The 21,561-nt window shown below is 38.3% G+C and overlaps 1 protein-coding gene across 1 annotated transcript; it reads left to right on the top strand.

Moving 5' to 3' along the window:
• Positions 1–621: 621 nt before the first annotated feature.
• On the top strand, positions 622–21,381 carry LOC142094851 (uncharacterized). The gene is made up of 7 exons (XM_075177418.1): positions 622–643; positions 742–787; positions 2,855–3,054; positions 4,425–4,528; positions 13,189–15,978; positions 16,942–17,150; positions 20,823–21,381. The coding sequence occupies exons 3-7, from the start codon at positions 2,877–2,879 to the stop codon at positions 20,890–20,892; spliced, it is 3,351 nt and encodes a 1,116-aa protein (XP_075033519.1). The 5' UTR covers positions 622–643; positions 742–787; positions 2,855–2,876; the 3' UTR covers positions 20,893–21,381.
• The last annotated feature ends 180 nt before the right edge of the window (positions 21,382–21,561 follow it).

Raw genomic sequence — 21,561 nt, 5'->3', positions numbered from 1 at the left:
GCGTACTAACACCCAGAGTCAAATTGATCCGCATCTTGAGATCCGCTTCCACTCGAGTGCGGTCACGGCTACACTCAAGTTCTCTGCTCTTTTTTAAAACATAACTTATGAGCAGGTTGCGTTCTGACTTGAATCAGGCAATTGGTTGTTATACTGGGCATGGAGCTATAATGGGGACACTTTATGTTGTGGGATTACAGCAGGCACGAGGCTGCGTGTGCTGGATGTTAGGCTATACATAATAGCCAAATAATACACTGTGATAAAACATGTGCTGAAGTTGGCAGGTCAGCTGGTCATGTGAAATGGTGAGGGTATACTTATGATGATCTATGTGCCAATGACATGCGCCCAGCTTGAAAACATCATCTTGATAAATAGTTCTCCGACATTAGGTTGTATCTGATCGTGCCGGATTGCTAACCACACACAATGCTTCCATTGGTGATGCTGTGTTGTGTTTACCAGTCTAGTGAATTTTTGGCAGTTCATAAAGTGTACTCAGAAACTTTATAGTACTGCTGTCATTTCTGTTCCAACTATCCACATATTCTCCTCCCACCTCTGTACTGTCTCACCCACACACAAAACGGCCACAGAAGTTGTGTTTGGAACTCGCAGCGCCCTTGTCCCTGTTTTTCATGTAGGGGATACCCTTCCTTCCATGTCTGATTGAGGATTAATGTTGTGCAGTCATATCACTGTAAGATGTTTCTAACATAAACACATTTTTCCTTACAGGGACAATAGCAAGGAGTTGTTTTCATGCTGAGCACTTCCATTGCTGGTAAGTACACCTATTTAAAATGTATTAAAATAGACTTAACATTGAGGATAAAACCACCCTGCTGTATTTAAACATCAAACTATAATTTTGTTGTTGATATGATAGGTTCTATATAAAAGAGCAGTAGTTTGTTGAAATTGAGTAATGACAGTTTGCAGAAACACAACTACTTTGACATATGGGATTAGTTTTATAGTATGTAAAATCTGATCATATTTTACTAAGCCTACCCCTATGTGTTAAATACAGGCACATGCTGAAAATAACTCTCTATATTCAGACATCCCAACTGTACAGTATACAATACAGACAGAGCTCAGAGGGGCGTTCCAAAGCATCTGTGCTCACTACATCATGTGCCATGTAACTGTGGTTGCTATGGTAGTAACATGACACTATTCAGAGTTATGAATTAATAGTACTAGCAGTTTGAAGAACCAAACCAAGGAAAAATTGTAATTACCAATATTCTTACAGTCTGCCACAGTGATTTATGTTTAAAAATATATATTTTTCATAGGATTGCTGCTTTAAATAAAGTACATATATTTGGTAGCTATATTTGATATTACTTGACTATGATACCAAATAAGCCACAATTGGCCCACAATATAAAAACATATATAAATAACTAAAATAAAGACATACAATTTCAATAAGGAACACATCTGCATCGTTCTTATCTTTTTAAAAGCTTAGTGTTTCATTTGTTATGTTATTTTTTTTCTTTAAACTGTTACCAGCAAAAATGACCATACCACAGCATTAATCTCTTCACATTTTAAAATATTGAAGTATCGCTACAGCCTATCAAATCGAATTACAAGCTGTACCTCTGAAGGCACACCATTATGTGTGCTGACCTGCAAGTCACACAAATACAAACATCAGTGATAGTTTATAGTGAGATAATTGTGTGCAGTGTTTTGGGTGGGCCCACAAAATGTCAGATTCCACCTACCGACTGAATTATCTTGAATGATGTGAGTGAGTTCTCTGTACAGCGCTGCAGAATTAGTGGTGCTATATAAATAAATGGATAATGATGAATGTTGGATCAGACCACAAAATGGCTGCTCCCACTGTGTGCAGGTGACTGGTGCTCTTTAACTTCTTAAGGCTAGATTTACTAAGCTGCGAGTTTGAAAAAGTGGGGACGTTGCCTATAGCAACCAATCAGATTCTAGCTTTCATTTATTTAGTACTTTCTACAAAATGACAGCTAGAATCTGATTGGTTGCTATAGGCAACATCCCCACTTTTTCAAACTCGCAGCTTAGTAAATCTCGCCCTTAGACTCTTGATTTGTTAATCTCAATTTGTATGAACGTTCATAACATGGGTAGTAATATAGGGAAACATGAGGGAGGGTGTTTCTTTAATATATATATCCTTATATTGTGTATTGATGATCTGTATCCTGTTTGTCCCTGTACTTTTCTACATAGCAAAGAAATATCACAAAGTATATTCCTTTTAAACATGGGAATAGGCAATATTATATATTGTAGGATAATAAATATTTTATGGAGCACTGATTAGAAAGTGACAGTTTTAGAGTGTAAATATGTTAAATGATTTGTGTGAGTTAAATATTATGACACATGTGGCCTTCAAATGTCTTGATGCATAACATTGCTTCTTAATTAAATGAGTAGACAAACTATGTCTACAGCCACTGAATAACTACATGTCCCAGAATTCCCAGCACTTACATAGTTGGCTGGGGATTCTTAGAGGTATATTTACTAAGCTGCGGGTTTGAAAAAGTGGAGATGTTGCCAATAGCAATCAATCAGATTCTAGTTATTATTCATTTAGTACATTCTACAAAATGATAGCTAGAACCTGATTGGTTACTATAGGCAACATCTCCGCTGTTTCAAACTCGCAGTTTAGTTAATATACCCCTCGGAGTCAGAAGGAAATAGAATGCCTGGTTGCTGAACAACCCTGTTTTTTTTGCACTGTGACCTTTTTTTTTTGGTACCAAAAATAGTGTCATTGACTTGTGTTACAACATTCATTCCACGATTCTCTATTGCCATTGTTTAATTTCACTACCAGCTTCCTGAAGGATCTGGGAGATATGGAGAAGAAAAGGCTGCGGGTAGATGGAATTCCAACTGACATTTCATCCGAACGTGTGAAGGATAAGCTCACTATACACTTCCTGAGGACTCGAAATGGGGGAGGAGAGGTGGAAAGTATTGACATTATCCCTGGAACTCAGCCTTATGCCATTGTTACGTTTGAGGAAGATAAAGGTAAAACAAAAATTTAGGGTTGATACCCATTGTAAGAGCCCTTTGCTAGAAATTAATGAAGAAGATCATATTTAGTACATATACAAAATGTAATTAGAAATCTTTTTCAGAAATGGTAAACTATGATGAAGCCCAAGGGGCACATAACTTTTATATGATTTTGCCCATTTCTAAAGCTGGGTACACACTACAGAATTTTCCACCAACTTTTTATGCCGATCGATTTTACATGCGATCGATGGTCCGATCGCTCGGTCCATGGACTGCATACACACTAGCCTTGTTTAGGACGATAAAGGGAAGAGCGACGTCCCTTTAGCAACTTTTTACAGCCATGTTGTCGTGACCAATAATTTTAATTTCGTACACACTGAAGCATCATTTGCGTGGATCGGTCGGAAGTTTATACACACTACACAACGGAAACGAGATTGGAACAAAAATATTAAACGGTACGACCAACCAAATGAGGCAACAATCGTCCATTTGGGCAGACTTTCGACCATCGTGTCACTGCACACACTGACCCGACTTTTGAACGAGCAGTCGTATGTCTGCTGATTTAGCCGATTATTGGACGAAAACCCTGTATTGTGTACCTAGTTTAACCCTATGTTCCAATGTGAATTTGTTTTTAGCGGCTTTGTATGCTAATGGAAATGACGCTCATTTAAAACAAAAACAAAAATTACACATTTTAATCTTTGTACTGCTTTAAGGTTAAAATACGGTACATATGAATGCTTTTCTGAATCTTGAATCTTTATGATGTGAATGTGACATAAAATTTAGTGAGCACTTTCACAGATTGTTGTTCATTAGAAGGTAATTTTATTCTTCCAGAGAATAGCATATGGAATAAAATGGGCTCATATTAAAGTGGGTGTCTAGGAAACTCTTGCACAAAACTGGAGAACAGAAAATCATTTTACAGTATTGTACCCAAAGTGCATGTTTCACTAAATCTGTATATTAAATGAAGTTAACACAACCTCTGCAACTCGAATGGTAACCAAACGTTTGCACACGACACATTCTCCGTTTTATTTTTTCATTTTCAATTCGATAAATTCAGCAAACAATTGTGCATTAAAATTAGCCGGAATGCGCAGTGTTTAGGTTTGTACCCTGCAGAGATTGTAGAAGCTGCTTTTCACTCACAGATGTGGTTAGTGAAACATGCAATTAAACCAGAATTGCCCAAATATTTGCACACAACTCTATGTACAAAATGGTCCTTTTAAAATTGGTACAGTGAGTATATGAAATTCCTGGAGAGAAGATTGTAGAGACATGACATGAATATTGTTGTTGTGTACTGTATCCAGTTGAACAGTGAGTGTCTTAGTATTCTCTCTTTATCTTTACAGTGGCTGAGATGGTCCTGAGAATTAAGAATCACACTTTGCAAGTCAATGACAAGGCATATAAGCTGGTAGTCAGTGAGGTTATTGGCAAGCTGGAACTTGATGAGGTACTAAAACCAATACATATGCCAATTATAAGATAGTGAATAATTGATTTTACTGTTAATGCTATTATACATGAACTTAGAGAGGCGCCAGCAGTATAATGTCAGTGGTAAATATCACCCCCTCTACTCCCCTCAGCTGGGACAGGTCAAACCCATCTTCACCACCCAAAGTGTTCTGCCCTGTCGTGTTCAGTTGCCCTTGCAAAGTGGAGATGTTGCCTATAGCAACCAATCAGATTCTAGTTTTCATTTCTTTAGTACATTCTACAAAATGACAGCTAGAATCTGAATGGTTGCTATAGGCAACATCTCCACTTTTTCAAACCTACAGTTTCAGAAATTTACCTCTAATGCTGGAAAAATAAATAATACTATTTTGGAACTTTCAGTAGCAAAAAACTGGGACTGCCCAGGGAACACCCCTAGATTTGCAGCATACAAACCATGTGCATGCAGCCTTAGATAACTTGATATATCTTTCAAAACACCCTGTTTTTATTTTAACAAATGTAGTTTTTACTCATGTTTCCCAATGTCAACTATTTGTTTCCAACCTACTGGGAGATTACATTTTACCTTGCATTGCTCCCTTGCTAAGGCTTATTTATGAACCCTCCCAAAAATGTGCTATTTGTATTATTTGTGCGATGGTTTTAGCGCTTCCAATGTGCACACCCACATCCCGGTCCTAGGAGCTGACCCTGGAAAATCAATCTGGGCTTTGCTTTGTACAGTTTCAGATCCCCTTGACAAGACATATGGTGGAAAGAGTAAAATGTGATTTAAATGTCCAACCCAATTCTTTTGGGCTGTCGCAAATCAGGGATCTCACCCTACATGGGCCCTCTCAATTCTTTTATTGCATTTAAATCTCATCCCACAAAGAATATCTAACCCCTACTCAGCGAGCAACGTCACTGATCAACTCCTCCCATTAGACTGTGCAAACCTTTGCACCCTGAGATACGGCCCTTTTTGTCCCACAAATCCAATGTGCTTACCTGTAATACTGGATGCATTTGCAGAAAGTAGGAGGGAGGCGTGTCACATCACATAGGAACATTTGATCTGAGTATTTACACAATCGTGAACAAGCCAGAGTAAGTGGACCAGCCAGTGCGAACTGACAAGTGCTTTAGAAAATAAATTGGTGGGTCGGCACATCTTTCAACTCATCAATAGTTCTGTTAAAAATTATTTTAGCAGCACTGATGTGGGGGCTTCCTGTACATTGTGGTGGACAGGCATAGACATGGCGCTTACATGTGTAGGATCTGTACATATGCCAACCAAGCTGGTCTCATGTGGTCCATATTAACAATATTTGTGATTTAATAATTCCACCATATTATTGGTAAAGAGAGTCTGTGTTTCCTCTCACTGACTGGTGTATATCTAATCAGCTAAATAAACAGGATTTGTAAGACAGACAGTCAGATACTACTGTGTATGTTTTACGATATGGACGGTGTACACATAGAGGAAACAGGATGCCCCTCATGTCATATTTATCATTAGGGAACTAAAACCTACAGCTGTTCAGTTATCAGGTTTATACAGCTGAGCTGTCACCACAGAGACAATAGAAGTGAAAAAAATGGAAGAAAAATCAAATTTAGTTAGGGCTGTGCTTGACATTACATAATAAATAATGTGTGAGTATATAATGCAATATTGTGCTGTCATACAAGGCATGTAAACCATAGATGGATTCTAACATTCAGAATAAATTGCAGGCTCTCCTAATGGTTACAAATTACATGAGTCACGAGGGCGAGCATATTGCAGTGTGTAAAGCACATTGTGGGGAAGAAGTGTGAGCAGTAATACAAAATAGTGGTTGTAGTTTAATTGGGGCTAGTATGATAATACACATAGAAATTGTTTTATGCTAAATAGCCTTTCTCCATCTGTATGCTAAATAGCCTAGCATAGAGACGGAGAAAGTTGGCGTCCTTTCTTCTTGTTAGCAAACAAAGAATAAGGACCACGGACCTGATTCATTAAGGATCTTAACTTGAGAAACTTCGTATTTCAGTCTCTTGGACAAAACCATGTCACAATGCAAGGGCTGCAAATTAGTATTCTGTTTTGCACATAAGTTAAATACTGACTGTTTTTTCATGTGTACAAATACGCTATCAAGTATTTGTGTGCTATATGAAAAAACAGTCAGTATTTAACTTATATGCAAAACAGAATTTTCACCCCTTGCATTGTAACATGGTTTTGTCCAGGAGACTTAAATAAGAAGTTTCTTAAGTTAAAATCCTTAATGAATCAGGCCCCAGGTCAACAAAATGTGGACTTATTTTAGTGATGCACCCTGGCTCTCCCAGGCCTTATTACACCACTGCATCAGAATGTATCAACTATAAACATAACACATAATAATTATAACAGTACAGTTGTAAGCAAACATTTGGGCTCCCAGGTCAAATTGCATGTTTCGCTAAATCTCTTAAGTGAAAAGAAGTTGTCAACACCACTAGATTTCTGCATATTTCTGCACATTTTATATTGCACTATTTGTTTGCTGAATTTAATAGCCTTCACGGCCCTCAGACTTGGATATTTTTGAAAACCTGCAGGGAGATCTCAAACATGCTGTGCATGCAAGAAGACTGAATAGAACAGTTCTGCAAATAGACTGTAAACAATTTCTAAAGCAAGAATAGAAAGACTCTTAGGGGGGTATTCAATTGTCGGCGGGATTGCCGAAAATCCCGCTGTCCGCGCAGGATTTTACGGTAATCCTGCGCGGAAAAATGTTAATACGGTAATTCACTCGCTGGATTTCAGCTCGCAGCTCAGGGGGCTGCGAGCTTAAATTTTAGCGAGAGATTACCGTATTAACAGTAATAGTTTTTGAGCGCGGGATTTTCGGCGGTCCCGCCGTCAATTGAATGTGCCCCTTAGATGTCTACAAGAAATGCTGGGAAGCTGTGATTTATGCCAAAGAAGGTGTTTTTAACTATTGACTGATAAAGTGCCCACAAACTTTTGCATGTGCCACTTACACTTTTTTTTAAATTGTTTTCAGTATGTTAAATTTGGCAAACAAATATGGAGAATTATGACATACTTAAGTTCGTACCTTGCATTTAGAGATTCAGTGAAATGGACAATTTAACCATGGTACCCAAAATTTTGCATAGAAATTTATATACATTGTATATATAGTCATATTTGAGCGTTACTTGTGGTTCTATAGTTAAATAAAAATGATCATACAGCTGCAGTACTTAGTATTACACTGCTAATATTGGTATATAAAATGAGCCATGTTTTGCTGTGGAAAACTGTAAATGAAAATCTGTGCAAATTAATTTCTGTTATTCTAGTCTCATACCTATACCAGTCCCTACTACTCATACCTATTCTAGTCTCATACCTATACTAGTCTGTACTACTCATACCTGTTCTAGTCTCATACCTATTCTAGTCTCTACTACTCATACCTATTCTAGTCTCATACCTATTCTAGTCTCTCCTACTCATACCTATTCTAGTCTGTAGTACTCATACCTATTCTAGTCTCATACCTATACTAGTCTGTACTACTCATACCTGTTCTAGTCTCATACCTATACCAGTCTGTACTACTCATACCTATTCTAGTCTCATACCTATTCTAGTCTCATACCTATACCAGTCTGTACTACTCATACCTATTCTAGTCTCATACCTATTCTAGTCTGTACTACTCATACCTATTCTAGTCTCATACCTATACTAGTCTGTACTACTCATACCTATTCTAGTCTCATACCTATTCTAGTCTCATATCTATACTAGTCTGTACTACTCATACCTATTCTAGTCTCATACCTATACCAGTCTGTACTACTCATATCTATTCTAGTCTCATACCTATTCTAGTCTCATACCTATACCAGTCTGTACTACTCATACCTATTCTAGTCTCATACCTATACCAGTCTGTACTACTCATACCTATTCTAGTCTCATACCTATACTAGTCTGTACTACTCATATCTATTCTAGTCTCATACCTATTCTAGTCTCATACATATACCAGTCTGTACTACTCATACCTATTCTAGTCTCATACCTATACCAGTCTGTACTACTCATACCTATTCTAGTCTCATACCTATACCAGTCTGTACTACTCATACCTATTCTAGTCTCATACCTATTCTAGTCTCATACCTATACCAGTCTGTACTACTCATACCTATTCTAGTCTCATACCTATTCTAGTCTGTACTACTCATACCTATTCTAGTCTCATACCTATACTAGTCTGTACTACTCATACCTATTCTAGTCTCATACCTATACTAGTCTGTACTACTCATACCTATTCTAGTCTCATACCTATACCAGTCTGTACTACTCATATCTATTCTAGTCTCATACCTATTCTAGTCTCATACCTATACCAGTCTGTACTACTCATACCTATTCTAGTCTCACACCTATTCTAGTCTCATACCTATACTAGTCTGTACTACTCATACCTATTCTAGTCTCATACCTATACTAGTCTGTACTACTCATACCTATTCTAGTCTCATACTTATACCAGTCTGTACTACTCATACCTATTCTAGTCTCATACCTATACCAGTCTGTACTACTCCTACCTATTCTAGTCTCATACCTATACTAGTCTGTACTACTCATACCTTTTCTAGTCTCATACCTATACTAGTCTGTACTACTCATACCTATTCTAGTTTTATACCTATTCTAGTCTCTACTACTCATACCTATTCTAGTCTCATACCTATTCTAGTCTCTCCTACTCATACCTATTCTAGTCTGTACTACTCATACCTATTCTAGTCTCATACCTATACTAGTCTGTACTACTCATACCTATTCTAGTCTCATACCTATACTAGTCTGTACTACTCATACCTATTCTAGTGTCATACCTATACTAGTCTGTACTACTCATACCTATTCTAGTCTCATACCTATACCAGTCTGTACTACTCATACCTATTCTAGTCTCATACCTATACCAGTCTGTACTACTCATACCTATTCTAGTCTCATACCTATACTAGTCTGTACTACTCATACCTATTCTAGTCTCATACCTATACTAGTCTGTACTACTCATACCTATTCTAGTCTCATACCTATACCAGTCTGTAATACTCATACCTATTCTAGTCTCATAACTATTCTAGTCTTATACCTATACCAGTCTGTACTACTCATACCTATTCTAGTCTCATACCTATACCAGTCTGTACTACTCATACCTATTCTAGTCTCATACCTATTCTAGTCTCATACCTATACTAGTCTGTACTACTCATACCTATTCTAGTCTCATACCTATACCAGTCTGTACTACTCATACCTATTCTAGTCTCATACCTATTCTAGTCTCTCCTACTCATACCTATTCTAGTCTCATACCTATACCAGTCTGTACTACTCATACCTATTCTAGTCTCATACCTATACTAGTCTGTACTACTCATACCTATTCTAGTCTCATACCTATACTAGTCTGTACTACTCATACCTATTCTAGTCTCATACCTATACTAGTCTGTACTACTCATACCTATTCTAGTCTCATACCTATACCAGTCTGTACTACTCATACCTATTTTAGTCTCATACCTATACCAGTCTGTACTACTCCTATCTATTCTAGTCTCATACATATACCAGTCTCTATTACTCATATCCATTCTAGTCTCATATCTATACTAGTCTGTACTACTCATATCTATTCTAGTCTCATACCTATACTAGTCTGTACTACTCATACCTATTCTAGTCTCATACCTATTCTAGTCTCATACCTATACCAGTCTGTACTACTCATACCTATTCTAGTCTCATACCTATACCAGTCTGTACTACTCATACCTATTCTAGTCTCATACCTATTCTAGTCTCTCCTACTCATACCTATTCTAGTCTCATACCTATACCAGTCTGTACTACTCATACCTATTCTACTCTCATACCTATACCAGTCTCTACTACTACTATCTATTCTAGTCTCATACTTATACCCGTCTCTACTACTCATACCTATTCTAGTCTCATACCTATACCAGTCTGTACTACTCATACCTATTCTAGTCTCATACCTATACTAGTCTCTACTACTCATACCTATTCTAGTCTCATACCTATACCAGTCTCTACTACTCCTATCTATTCTAGTCTCATACATATACCAGTCTCTATTACTCATATCCATTCTAGTCTCATACCTATACTAGTCTCTACTACTCATACCTATTCTAGTCTCATACCTATACTAGTCTCTACTACTCATACCTATTCTAGTCTCATACCTATACCAGTTTCTACTACTCATACCTATTCTAGTCTCATACCTATACCAGTCTCTATTACTCATACCTATTCTAGTCTCATACCTATACCAGTCTCTACTATTCATACCTATTCTAGTCTCATACCTATACCAGTCTCTACTACTCCTATCTATTCTAGTCTCATACATATACCAGTCTCTACTACTCATACCTATTCTAGTCTCATACCTATACCAGTCTCTATTACTCATACCTATTCTAGTCTCATACCTATACCAGTCTCTACTATTCATACCTATTCTAGTCTCATACCTATACCAGTCTGTACTACTCCTATCTATTCTAGTCTCATACATATACCAGTCTCTATTACTCATATCCATTCTAGTCTCATACCTATACTAGTCTCTACTACTCATACCTATTCTAGTCTCATACCTATATCAGTTTCTACTACTCATACCTATTCTAGTCTCATACCTATACCAGTCTCTATTACTCATACCTATTCTAGTCTCATACCTATACCAGTCTCTACTATTCATACCTATTCTAGTCTCATACCTATACCAGTCTCTACTACTCATACCCATTCTAGTCTCATACCTATACCAGTCTCTACTACTCATACCTATTCTAGTCTCATACCTATACCAGTCTTTACTACTTCTACAGAACACATAACATAATAACTAATGCTATTCTCCAATAATCTTCTTTATTTTTCATTTTATGTATTGTTCATGTAAATGCTAACTAATTTAGCATCAGGGTTGTTGCTAGGTTATTATAAGTCCTACAACCTGGCGTCACAACACAGTAACTGATTCATTTGAGGTGTGATTACATTTGGGATAAGTCATGGAGACTTAATAAGAGTGTCATCACTTGGTGGTGACAGGACTTTGCGTTTAACAATGAATATGAGATTTGTTTAAGGCGTTTTAGACAGACCAGGTGGTCTTATGTTTCTTAACCCCTTCATGTCCATCTGTCACCCACCTATCACTCAGTGCGATGCCAGGGTTAGGCAACAACATTGCTTTGTTATGAATCCTATAAACCCTCTTCTGATTTAAAACCTTTACTTTATTAAACTGCAACTGAACAAGAACATTTATAATAAAACTAAATGTGATCTGTTTATTCACTCGAAATATATAAATGGATACTACTTACATCAGTTCTACAATCTCAGTATTTAACACACAAGTAAAACCACTATTTGACATTAATATACATTATAGGCCAGTGTTGGCTAACCTGTGACACTCCAGGTGTTGTGAAACTACAAGTCCCAGCATACCCTTCCAGCAATAAGCTGCTATATATTGGCAAAGCATGCTGGGACTTGTAGTTTCACAACACCTGGAGTGTCACAGGTTAGCCAACACCGTTACAGGCTGTATATTATACATGAATAATATACACAGCTTGACAGTCCTACTTTGCAGCACATGCACTGTGTGGATTGGTGAATTCATATACAGGGGCATGGTCAGTGTTGTCACAGTAGCTCATCTGACTGCATCCTCAGCTTTCTAATCTGAATCGGATTACATCAGGCAGTGGTTTCAGGATTTCTGGAAAAACAAAAATGAAGTACCGTATATACTCGTGTATAAGCCGAGTTTTTCAGCATACTTTTGTATGCTGAAAAAGGGCACTCGGCTTATACACGGGTGAACTTACCTGGTGTCCGGTCCGTCGGCTGTCAACTTCTGCATATGCGTTGCAACAACAGGAAGTTCGGCATTTGGAAAATCTCTCTCTCTCTCTCTCTCTCTCTCTCCTCTCTCTCCTCTCTCTCTCTCTCTCTCTCTCTCTCCTTTTTGTTTTTTTTTTTATTTACAGTGCAATTACATAATGAACAAACAATACAGCCACCATGTTCATACATTTATATCCCTACCTCTTTATTTAGGTTCGGTTGTACCCAATGATTTTAGAATCATTTATGAATGTTCCTTGTCATCTAGCTAAAAATGATTTCATAGATTGAACCTATCATTTTTATTTAGGTTTTTAAATTAGCGCTCTTTTCCACCCTAGGCTTATACTCGAGTCAATAAGTTTTCCCAGTTTTATGTAGTAAAATTAGGTGCCTCGGCTTATATTCGAGTCGACTTATACTCGAGTATATACGGTATTAAAGACATGCGCAAGAAGTGTGCTGTAAAGTACAGTGCTGCTAATTGGGTTGTGAAGAAACGGTTATCAGTAGTTGCGGCTGAAAACCAGGGTTGAGAAATGATGGCTTGCAGTGTGTCACTTCTCCTAAACGACTCTCTAATTGATAATGAAGTATATCCATCTAAACGTCTTTATTGCCTGATAGGAAGTATCCAGTGTTTATTATTAATATTTTTTGTGCAGGTGTTTCAGAAGTTGTCTTTGACTGTGCACTACAAAAGATTCCCGGAAAACTGCAGAAATGTTTTGAAGAATATGAGAAAGACTCACAGAGACGTCAAGTTCGACTTTAATGAAAAGACAAAAACATGTGACATAAGTGGAACATACACAGAGATTCAAACCTTGGTCCAGGAGATTGTAAACAAGTTAGACATTGGATATGAAAGCTTGAAGCAAGACTTATTCGATATGCAGAAAAGAGCCAAGAGTGACCAGTCTATACTCAGACATCGCTCAGATCTCCAAGGTATACCACAGGTCGCAGATCAAAGATCTATGCCACTTTCTGCCAGTGCTGAGCAGACAAGATATGTTCAGAAAAATGAAACCATTGAGCAATTACAGGAACCGTTTGTCTGGGATGCTGATATATATAAGTACATACAATTCCATAGTTTGGAGTATAAGGAAATATTAAGCAAATATCAAGTTCAAGCAGTGGATGAAAGCTCTGATGGAATCACCACCCTTTATCTCCAGACTGTAACTGGTGGACTACATAATCTGGCAAACTTGAGAGCTGCTAGGTTTAACCTCATGGGACTTTACCAGGGGTTGGCACTATTACTAAGGAAAGAGCAGATAGATAAGAGAGGCCTAAATGGAGATCAGGACTTTCACAGGTCACTACTGAGAGACCTCCAAAGTTTGTATCCTATGCTCCTTTGTCATGAAGATGAACAATACTTGTTCCTTATTGGAAATGGTTTAGATGTGGGTCAAGGCAAACAATATATCAGTGACGCACAGTCTAAGTTTGACAAACCAACTAGTGCTTTAAATCCCCTGTTTAGCACACAACCTGCAGGAACCCCTGAGAGCACCACGAGAGAAGATCTATTAAAGTCCATTTCCCCCTCTTATAAGCATGAACGCTCTGAAGCCAAAGTAGGAAATAGAATAGCTGCAACATTTAGTTTACCCACAGACCATAGTTCATATTCAACAAGAACACAGTTAGACGAAAGATACCTGACTTCATCAAATAGTAACAGCAGACATCTCCTAGATCACGAGAAATATCCAAATAGTGACAAAACAGCCGAGACAATGGTGGAATACACAGCGGCAAAATATCTTAAAAATGAAGATTTTAGTCTGTCACAAACGGATGAGAAGTCTGGAAGCAAGAGCTTACCACCATTCAAAAAACTTGACGTTCTCCCAGCACTAAAAACTGGCAGAGAGGATATAAGACAGAGCAGATCCACCACTAAAAGTAGTGGTCCACTCAAACCTGTAAGATTCACTAAAGCATCAAGTGAACTACTCTACTCTAGCCTAGTAGATGTGGACCCTCCCCCCGTAGACTTTAAAATATCAGAAGGTAAACTCAGACGATCCAATAGTTTATCTCGTATTTATACTAGAGAAAACGCTTCGTCTGTTCAACAAGGTGACATATTTCCATTCACAGATGAAATCTTGGCGCAGGATTGGCTATGGCATTACATAAAGGAGTTTCATAAATCTGACATTGAAATTGCTTGTACTGAAGTCTTGTTAATGGAGGAGCAATATAACGGTAACATTATATTAAAACTAAAGGCAGTTAGCAAATCCAAGTTAACTATGGCAAAGGAAAATATTCAATTATTGTATTGGAAAGAGAGTGTAAATATTACCAGCTCTTCTCTTGACTACTCCACATTAGGGATTAAAGGTCCAGATGATAGTGCAGTGTATGATTGGTGCAATCTGTTCCGCAGTTACTCCCAAAAACTTTGCATTAAGGTGGAGAAAGATAAGCTACTTATTATATATCCCAAAGAGTACAGTCAGCTTGTAGTAAATAAAATTAGATCCCATAGAAATTTACCTTTGGTGGTGGCAGATGACGGCCAAACCTCTGTACATTTCAAGACAATGGACCAAATGAACAAACCAGATTCCACTGGTGACAATAATGTTGAAAATCGTATTGGCTGGTCGAAGAGTAAATATACCCAACCTCAGCCATTGTCTTCTGAGCTGAGCAGTCAGGATGCTGTATCGGAAACTAATGACTATCAAGGCATGCGATGTCTGGAAGATCAGAAGTCTTCTCAGTTTGATAGCACCGACACATTATCTAGAATCGCCAATGAAACTAAAACCTTCTTCAGTAATATAATGCCGCCATATCAAGAAGAAAACATACAAACCTCTCCACATCCAAAAGAACTTCAAGATTATATAAAGGGAAACAGTTTTCTTCAAGAGCAAGATTACTTTAAATCCAAAAGTTCATTTTTTGAGAATCCTCAGACAGATCTCTACACATCCAAACATTGTTCACCAGATTTCAAAGCAGCCGTGAAAACTTATGATCAGGGTCTTGATAATACCACGGAGTTATTAGCAGAACAATTAAACTCCCCTTCCCAAAGTGTCAAAAATAGATCTTATTTGGAGACAGATAGTGGGGAAAAGGGCATTTTGCAAGAGGGTTCCTTCCCGCAATTTGAGAGTAGTTCATCTGAATTGAGAAGTCCTGCGGTTGGCCAAGAGTCTGAGAAGACGGACACAGTTTGTGACCTGTGTAAGAACAGCAGCAAAGTAGTTAAAGTATCTTGTGGTCACTATCTGTGTGATAACTGTCATTCAACAACTATGGACCCATGTGGGATATGTCTTGCAAGTACAGCATCAAAAGACAAAGACGACCGGAGAATCATCATGACTCATACAAGTATGAGCCTGAGCTTACCTGGATATGAACGAGATACTTCTTTCAAGATAATGTATGAAGTGTCTGATGGAGTACAGGGGGTAAGTGACAAGAAGAGTCATGTTTGCTATACAGTGAGTATTTATTTAGCTAGTGTAATCTCAAATGTTCTTAAATTGTGTTTAGTACAAAGGGGTATGTATGCTATACATAGTTGTATGCTATATCTCTATACAGGCTATGAACAAACTTAGGGAGCTGTGTTCTCTGGACCTCGGTCACTCCACTATGGTACGCCTAAGTTATTGCATTTGGAGAAAATTATCACATATGAATAATATTTACCTGAGGGCTGCAGGAGAAGCTCTGCAGGAATGTTATGGGGGAGGTGCTCAGAAAAAGTAGTCTGGGTGGAAAATATGGCCCTGTAGAAGAGGACATTTATGAAGGGCCAAACATTGTCAGAGTGGAGATGAAGGGCTCATCAGGGATAGTGCCAGTTTCCAGAGGTGGTGTGGCCAGCCAAAGAGGAGTGGCCAGACACTAGATGGGTTGTGGTAAGTCCATGAAGGACACGGCTTGTGCCACAGATTTATTAAGCAAGAAAGTATTGGGGTCGATTCAAATTAGAATGCAACTTGCGTGGGGGTACAAAGCAACAGGGACTGGAGGACCTTAAGTGAAGTAGTGTCAATACAAAAAGCAAAATATAATAGAAAAAAAGTACTCCTATTAAATATATGACAATGTTCTACTATTGTTTATTAATATATTGGAAAGAAATTATAGTTCTTTAGTATTTTGAGATAACTTCTCAAATAGTTATAAAATGTTTTTTCCTAAAATTAGCAAAAATAAAATAAGGAAAATTGCTTTCCTTTTTATGCTCTTTGCCATGGATCGACGTCTCTGGACTCTCTGCATTCTCAATACTGTTGTAGCCCACTGAATGGCTGCTTGTACACTGTGTAGCTGAACGGTGCACTTTATGTAGTTCACAGCTTCAGTTCATCTGTAGATAGTATGTAACAGTCACAAATTCTTCCATTTTTTTTTTTACTAAGGTTGGAGATCCTAACCCAGGATGCCCGTACAAAGGTGGCAGATTTGAAGCCTACTTGCCAGACAACCGTGAAGGGAAAAAGCTCCTTTTGCTACTGGAGAAAGCCCTCAGTAAAGGCCTCACATTTCACATTAAGACATTACCAACAGGAGACAAAGTGACATGGCATAGAATTCCTCATAAAATTTACCCAGATGGAGGGAAGATAAAGTAAGTACAATCATGGAGCTTCTGTTAATACCTCTGACTATTCCAGGCCTAAAAATTGAGCTAGTCCTCCCAGAATAGACCCCCATGAGTGACTAAGCCCCCATCCCTTACAGACAACAGAGCTGGAACATCCAGCAAAATCAGAATTAGGACCTTAAAGTGGAAACTCTGTTGCATACAGAGTGTTGGGAGAAACAATTGCTAATAAGGTTGATCAGTAAAGTATGTATTGAATTATCTGCCTAAACAGAGAAGCAGTTCCTGCTATTCATGATGCATGAGCTGCGTTTCCTGTGAACAAAATGGTTCACAGGAAACATAAATTCCCATTCCCCACACACTGTCACCTGTAACTGAAGGAACTAGCACTCTGCTTGCGCACATGAGTTCTTATGCCAAATAGTGGTAAACACGCACTGCTAGCTTATTTATAAATGTAGGAGAGCGCTTGACAGAAATAAAGGAGCAGGCAATAGAGCCAGTGATACTCATTTCTTAAGAAGCAATTAAGGAGAATTGCTTGATCTGTTGTCTGCTTATCAATTTCTGTCCAGCGCTGCCCTATATATACATATTGTCTGGAAGCCGCCTGTGTAGCAGTGGGTGTTTACGCCTTTGCAAGCCTGAACATAGGTTCAGCTGACAATTCTTGAATAAGGAGAACTCTTTTGGACCCATCTAATAAGCACCGACCCAGTCCTTACAATATCGGGAGACTTTTCATTCAGCACTACTACTACCTTGTTACTCTCAAACACTGACCATAGTCTTAATCAAATGTCAAATTTTTTTGGGGGGGGAATAAAGAGACTATCACTTTTGAGTAAAAAATCAATCAAGTTAATACCTCTTAATGTAGTAATATATTCTGAGTACAGTCTAATGAAATCACAATACTACCTCTTCCCACTCAAAACTCATCTTTTCCTTAAAACCTACCAGCTGTCCACCTATCCATACTTAAATACCTTACCCTCTCTCCCCCCTGTCTCTTACACTTGATCCCCTCCTCTAACTCCCTTTGTGCCTCCTGTGTGTTTGCCCTCCCTCTAGGATGTATGCTCTTATGAGCAGTACCCTCTTGCCTCTGGTTTCTCTACCTATTCTTCTGCTCCTATGTCACTATGCAAGAAGCTATGTTTGGAGTGATTGAAGTCCTGGTAGTATTTGTTTAATGTGCGGTACTTTTTTTTACCCTGTATGGTCTTATGTCTGTCTCTATACAGCGCTGCAGAAATTTTGTGGCACCCTATAAATAAAGACTAATAATAATAATACTAGGTGTGTGCACTTCCAGGGCCTCATTAATTAAGCACATTTGATGAACATCACAAAACACCTTGGTTTTGCACCGTTAACCCAAGCACACATCACATCACCACTCTTGGGAGAGGAAAAATCTTTAGTAGGCAGTCCATGCATAGATGTATACGGCCCATCCTCCAAGCCCTTTAGTATCGCCCCTTTCAGTTAAATAAGTGTTTAACCTAAATAAAAATGCCAGTTATAACCTTATTATTGGCTTAAACAAAATCATTATAGTGAAAGGATATCAAAACTGTCTGACTATATGTCACAGGTGTGAGTGTGAATCCTGTTATAGCATCGCTAGGATTGCAGCTAGTACACCTCCACTGAAAGCCTATACTGTTAAAGGGACCAAAATGGTGGAGAAACATATGCCCTGTATAATAAACAAATACATAAAAAAAATAATCAGGCATCTGACAATCATACAGGAAAACAAAAAAAAAAACCTGTTGTGATGAATTTCAATTTTGTGTCCCTCCCTCTATTTTATAAAAGGTATACTGTATGGTGAAAAAAACCAAACATATCTTATATGCATTGTAGGAAGGAAAAAATATTCCACTGTACATAAAAGCAAAATATACAGCCCAGCACATTTTCTATACTACTTCTCCGTGTCAGGCCTATCTGCATTCTGCTCCCTTCTGCCAGCAGAATGTACCCACTCTGTACTACTCTTATATGCCTTATTTTGCTCTCTACTGCCTCCTTGATTTGTTCTAGTTACCTATATGTGGCCCTCATCTCCCACACCCATGTTTACTTCACATTTTCCACCATATGTCTTCCCTGGTTCTTGGATTTAATTGAGGATTCCATCTGTGCTTAATGGTTTGGCTCGATTCACCCTTGTGCCTCCTTATGCTTTTCTTACTTTCTGCAGATGACTGTAGCAGCCGATTCAGCAGATAAGGTCCTTTCACTGTACATTGTTCTCTTGCACTGAGGTCTAAGCACAATAACTGCTGTCACCCAGAGTTACCCTCTCCCAAGTCAAACCTCCGCTCCCAGAACCACTATTCCTGCTCTCATCACCTGGTACTTCCACCTACTGCAACTATGAGGTCTTATAACCATGCTCTAGCTCTCTTTTAGGGACTCCGAGCTTCATCTGCAGCTACTTCCTACTTTGTTATCAGATCTGTTTGTTATAGCTTGTAACACTTGTTTAAAAGGCCTGCTGATATATATTTTTTTTTACATATAGATGTCTCTTTCATTGATAAAACAATACATTTAAAATTATTACTGAGATTTATGGTGCTGTGCAGCCTTTTTGAAAGCAAGAGGGATGCATCTTGTGGCCCGTGAAGTGTATCTGGTTGTCCATCCCTGCTCTATACGGAGTCAGTCACTGACAATGACAGTAGAAGAGGTCCATTAAGGAGATATAACCCTTCACCTATACCTCCTCTGCTGTTGTCTTGAGTAACTGAAAGAGGAATAACATGGAGACAAGTTTAACACCATGTGCTCTCTATGCAGTGGCTAACTGCAGGATTGAAGGAACCCTTGTAGTGAGGCGAGACGGGAATCTCATTTATGCGTTTGTGAACTCTTGCCAGAGTAGTACCTTGGAACAACCACTGTTCTACCAAGTAACTCCCCAGTACACCAGTGTGGTACCCTCCCCTGGGCCACTTACTGTTACCTTGAATTAGTCAATGCTAAGTACCGCTGCAGAAGATAAGGGTCTACATCCATTCAGGTCTGGGAGGTAGATTCATAATGCACAGGACCACAGGTGTGTCTTAGACATCAGGGGCAAACTCAGGATTTGTAGAGGGGGGGTTTCCACACCATGCCGCCAGTGGGCGTGGCCAGCATGCATGGGGGGCATGGCTATAATTTTAGAGAGTGCTTGGCTGCTCTCTAACTCTCCCTATCCCCATAATATACATGGCCAATGCTGTGTGCACTACTGTTAGGTAGCTCTCTCTTTTCGAGCAGAGCCATGTGAAGCAGGGGTAGGGTACAGCCACCTCAATTATACAGTGCCCCAGACTTGTAGGGGGGGGGGGGGGGTTTCCAGGCACTAGGAACCCCCCCACCAGCCCCTCGGTTTGCCTATGGACATAGTAGTTGATTGAACAGGACGCGTAGCTATTTAACCAGGTGCTTCACTGCATGCAAGCCTGTACCTAGTAGCTTGAATACCTGAGACAGGAGCATAGATGCAAGAGTTTTCATTATGAGGTTAACTAACAATGTGGATAATGTGGTCATTATTTGAATACTGCATCTGGAATGCGACAATTCTTCATAAAATACTTTTTCTTTTAATTATAGTACTTTAAGTGTTGCATATTTGAATGTTTAACTAATAAATTTCATTTGACAGTATCTCTTTACTTTATACAGGAATGGATATCCAGATTCGGCATATATTAAATCTACAATGGCCCTGCTGAAGGATTTGGGCATTGAGTGAAAGAAAATAACAGACCTATTTCAATACATATAGAGCTACAGTATATTGCCACTCTACATACATTGCTTTTTTTCCTGTAACAGCTGGGACCAACAGTATATTGATAGCATTTATAGCAAAATGAGTAACTGTTACAAGCTCTGGACTACCAACACTTTAACTATGTATATAGGAGTGCGATAGACTTGGTAACATTTCAAAAGATACTGTGAGTTATTCATGTAAAATCCAAGCGCTTTTGTACAGGCAATGGATGCTTAATGTGACTTCTAGTGTGATTATAATGACCAGTAATTAGAAGAAAATTCTAATAAATATAGAACTGGTTTATAAGGATATCATTTTGTAAATGTATATATTTGCAGTGTTTTATAATCCCACCTCCACGCGATTAAATTCTAACTCAAATAATGTAATAATTAAACGGTAGATTGCCTGTAAAAAGGTATATGGTAACGTGAAAATAAAATTGCTGCTTGATTAAGACAAGGCACTGCTGTTGATTGTATTGATGTCATATAGCCCCATTAAGGAGCTGTTATTATCAGTACCATAGTCTGGGCTTCAATAGGTGTTTTTTTTGTTTTTACATTTCTTACAAACAAAATCATTTCTAAAAGTGTTTTCTTTTTATTTCAAACCGATAACCAATCTTTGGATATGCATCTC

Source organism: Mixophyes fleayi, chromosome 6 (assembly GCF_038048845.1).
Source record: "Mixophyes fleayi isolate aMixFle1 chromosome 6, aMixFle1.hap1, whole genome shotgun sequence".
In the NCBI taxonomy this organism is placed as follows: Eukaryota; Metazoa; Chordata; class Amphibia; order Anura; family Limnodynastidae; genus Mixophyes; species Mixophyes fleayi.
The sequence above is the reverse complement of the archived record's forward strand: the minus strand, read 5'-3'. Positions and strand labels throughout refer to the sequence as shown.